Below are 3,832 nucleotides of genomic sequence, written 5' to 3'. Positions count from 1 at the left end.
GGAGGTGAGGGAGGAGAGGTGAGGTGAGGGAGGTGAGGTGAGGGAGGTCAGGGAGGTAACATGAGGGTGTGAGGTGAGGGAGGAGAGGAGAGGTGAGGGAGGTGAGGGAGGTGAGGTAAGGTAGGTGAAGTGAGGTGTGGGAAGTGACAGAGGTGAGGTGAGGATGGTGAGATGAGGGAGGTGAGGGAGGTGATGTGACAGAGGTGAAGTGAGGTGAAGGAGGTGAGGTGTGGTGTGGGAGGTGAGGTGAGGTGATGTGAAGGAGGTGAGGTGTGGTGTAGGAGGTGAGGTGAGGGAGGTAAGGGAGGTGAGGTTAGGGATGTGATTGAGGTGAGATGAGGTGTGGGAGGTGAGCTGAATGATGTTAGGGAGGTGAGGTGAGGGAAGTTGAGGGAAGTTGAGGGTGGTGAGGTGAGGTTAGGGAGGTGAAGAGACGTGTGGGAGGTGCGGGAATTGAGGTAACGTAGGTGAGGTTAAGTGAAGGAGCTGAAGGGAGGTGAGGGAGTTGAGGTGAGGGAGGTGGGGAGAGATAAGGGAGGTGAGGAGGTGCGAAGGTGAGGAGGTGAGCGATGTGTGGGAGGTGAGGAGGTGATGGAGGTGAGGAGATGAGGGATGTGAGTGAGGAGATGAGGGATGTGATGGAGGAGAGGAGGTGAGAGGGGTGAGAAGGTGAGTGTGGTGAAGGGGTGAGGACATGAGGGAGGTGAGGAGATATGGGAGTGGAGGGAGGTGAGGGAGAATAGGAGGTGAGTGAGGTGTGGGTGTTGAGGGAGGTGAGGAGGTGAGGGAGGGGAGGAGGTGAGGGAAGTGTGGAGGTGATGGAGGTGAGGGATGTGAGGAGGTGAGGTAAGTAAGGAGGTGATGGTGGTGAGGGAGGTGAGGAGGAGATGGAAGAGAGGGAGGTGAGGGAGGTGATGTGAGGAGGGAGGGGAGGGATGTGAGAGAGGTGAGGAAGGTTAGGAGGTGAGGAAGTGAGGTAGGAGAGGAGGTAAGGAGGTGAGGAAATGAGGGAGGTGTGTGACGTTAGGGAAGTGTGGGAGGTGAGGGAGGTGAAGGAGGTGAGGAGGTGAGAGTGTGGAGGAGGTGAGGATGGTGAGTTGATGAGAAGATGAGCGATGTGAGGAGAGGCAGCGGATGGAGGAGAGGTAGCGGATGGAGGTGAGGGAGTTGACGTGGTGAGGGAAGTGAGGGCGGTGAGGGAGGTGAGATGAGGTAGGTGAGGTGATGTTAGGGCACTGAGGAGAGGTGTGAGATGTGAGGGAGGTGAGTTGAGGTGAGGGAGGTGAGGTGAGGTGAGGGACGTGAGGGAGGTTATGTGAGAGAGGTGAGGGATATGAGGTGAGAGAGTTGAGGGAGGTGAGGTGAGGGAGGTGAGGTGAGGGAGGCGAGGGAGGTGAGTTGGCAGGGAGGGGGAGAGGTGAGTGTGGTGAGGAGGTGATGTAGGTGAGGAGGTAAGGAGGTGAGTAACTGAGGGAGGTGAGGAGGTGATGAGGTGAGGTGATGGAGGTGAGGGATGTGAGGAGGTGTGGGACGTGAATGAGGTGAGGAAGAGATGGAGGTGAGGAAATGAGGGAAGTGAAGAGGTGAGGAGGTGAGGGAGGTGAGGGAGGTGAGGAGGTGAGGGAGGTGAGGGATGTAAGGAGGTGAGGAGGTGAAGAGATGAGTAAGGTGAGGGAGGTGCGGAGGTGAGGGATGTGAGGAGATTAGGAGGTGAGGGAGGTGAGGATTTGAGGGAGGTGTGGGAAGTGTGGGAGTTGTGGAAGGTGAGGGAAAAGAGGGAGGTGAGGGATGTGAGGGGGTGAGGGACGTAAGGAGTTGAGAGAGGTGAGGGAGGTTAGGAGGTGTGGGAGGTACGGAGTTGAGGGAGGTAAGGAGTTGAGGGCGGTGTGTGTGGTGTGGAAGGTGTGGGAGATGAGGAGGTGAGTGTGGTGATGGAAGTGAGTGTGGTGTGTAGGAGAGGGAGGAGATGGAGGAGATGTAGGTGATGTGGGGAGAGAGGGTAGGGAGGTTAGGGAGGCGAGGAGGTGAGGAGGTGAGGTAGGAGAGAAGGTAAGGAGGTGATGAAATGAGGGAGGTGTGTGACCTTAGGGGGGTGGTGAAGGAGGTGAGGGAGGTCAGGAGGTGAGACTGCTGAGGTGGTGAGGGTGGTGAGGAGGTGACGAGATCACGAGGTGACGAGATGTAGGGTCTGGAGGTGAGGGAGTTGAGGAGGTGAGGGAAGTGAGGGAAGTGAAAGGTAACGGAGGTGAGAAGGCGAGGTGATGTGGGAGGTGAGGGAGGTGAGGTGAGGTGAGGGAGGAGAGGTGAGATGAGAGAGGTGAGGTGAGGGAAGTGACGGAGGTGAGGTGAAGGAGGTGATGTGAGGGAGGTCAGGGAGGTAATGTGAGGGTGTGAGGTGAGGGAGCAGAGGTGAAGTGAGAGAGGTGAGTGTGGTGTGGTGAGGGAGTTGATGGAGGGGAGGTGAGGGATGTGCGGAGAGGTTTTGGAGGTGAGGGAAGAGAGGTGAGGTAGGTGAAGTGAGGTGAGGGAAGTGACGGAGGTGAGGTGAGGATTGTGAGGTGAGGGAGGTGACGTGACAGAAATGAGGTGAGGTGCGGGAGTTGTGGTGTGGTGTTGGAACATGAGGTGAGGGTGGTGAGGGAGGTGAGGTGAGGGACATGATGTGAGGGAAGTGACAGAGGTGAGATAAGGGAGGTATGGTGAGGGATGAGAGGGAGATGAGGTGAGGGAGGTGAGGTAAGTTGAGAGTGGTGAGGTGAGGTTAGGGTGGTGAGGAGAAGTGTGGGAGGTGAGGTAAGTGAGGGGAGGTGGGTGAAGTTAAGTGAGGGAGGTGTGGAGAGGTGAGGAAGGTGAGGAGGTGATGGATGTTTGGGAGGTGAGGAGGTGAGGGAGGTGAGGGAGGTGAAGGGATGAGAGAGGTGATGGAGGACAGGAGGTGAGAGTGGTGAGGAGGTGAGTGTGGTGAGGAGGTGAGGATGTGAGGGAGGTGAAGATTTATGGGAATGGAGGGAAGTGAGTGAGATGAGGAGGTGAGGGAGGTGTGGGAGTTGAGGGAGGTGAGGAGGTGAGGGAGTTGAGGAGGTGATGCAGGTGTGGGATGTGAGGAGGTTAGCAGGTGAGGAAATGAGTGAGGTGCGGGAGGTGCGGCGGTGAGGAGGTGAGTGTGATGATGGAGGTGAGCATGGTGGGGAGGATAGGGAGGAGAGGGAGATGAGGGAGGTGAAGTGGGGAGGGAGTGGAGGGAGGTGAGGGTGGTGAGGGAGGTGATGAGGTGAGGGAGGTAAGAAGGTGATGGAAGTGAGGGAGGTGAGGAGGAGAGGGAGGAGAGGGAGGTGAGGGAGGTGAGTTGTGGAGGGAGGGGAGGGAGGTAAAGGAGGTGAGGGAGGTGAGGAGGTGAGGAGGTGAAGTAGGAGAGGAGGTAAAGAGATGAGGAACTGAGGGAGGTTGTGACGTTAGTGAAGTGTGGCAGATGACGGAGGTGAGGGAGGTCCGGAGGTGAGTGATATGAGGAGATGAGGTGGTGAGGGAGGTGAGGATTTGAGGGAGGTGTGGGAGGTGTGTGAGTGGTGGGAGGTGAGGGAAGAGAGTGAGGTGAGGGAGGTGAGTAGGTGAGGGAGGTAAGGAGTTGAGGGATGTGAGGAGGAGAGGGAGGAGATGGAATTGTGGGAGGTGAGGTGGGAGGGAGGTAAGTAGTTGAGGGAGGTGAGTTGAGGGAGGTGAGTAGATGAGGGTGTTGAGGAGGTGCAGAGGTGAGGTGATGAGGGAGGTGAGGGAGGTGAGGGAGGTGTGGGACGTGAGGTGAGGGAGGAGGAGGTGAGGGAGGTTAGGGAGG

The 3,832-nt window shown here is 57.5% G+C and overlaps 1 protein-coding gene across 1 annotated transcript; it reads right to left on the bottom strand.

Annotated features, from left to right (window-relative positions):
* LOC149750805 (uncharacterized) lies at positions 1-1,822 on the bottom strand (the record flags this gene model as incomplete). Its single annotated transcript, XM_089914539.1, has 1 exon — positions 1-1,822. A coding segment is annotated over one exon (1,458 nt), but the record flags the coding sequence as incomplete, so codon positions are not given.
* Positions 1,823-3,832: the final 2,010 nt, after the last annotated feature.

The sequence above is a fragment of the Delphinapterus leucas genome, chromosome 1, assembly GCF_059928025.1.
Source record: "Delphinapterus leucas isolate spDelLeu-1000000601 "Yukka" chromosome 1, BTC_Dleu_Yukka2, whole genome shotgun sequence".
Lineage (NCBI taxonomy): Eukaryota > Metazoa > Chordata > Mammalia > Artiodactyla > Monodontidae > Delphinapterus > Delphinapterus leucas.
The sequence above is the reverse complement of the archived record's forward strand: the minus strand, read 5'-3'. Positions and strand labels throughout refer to the sequence as shown.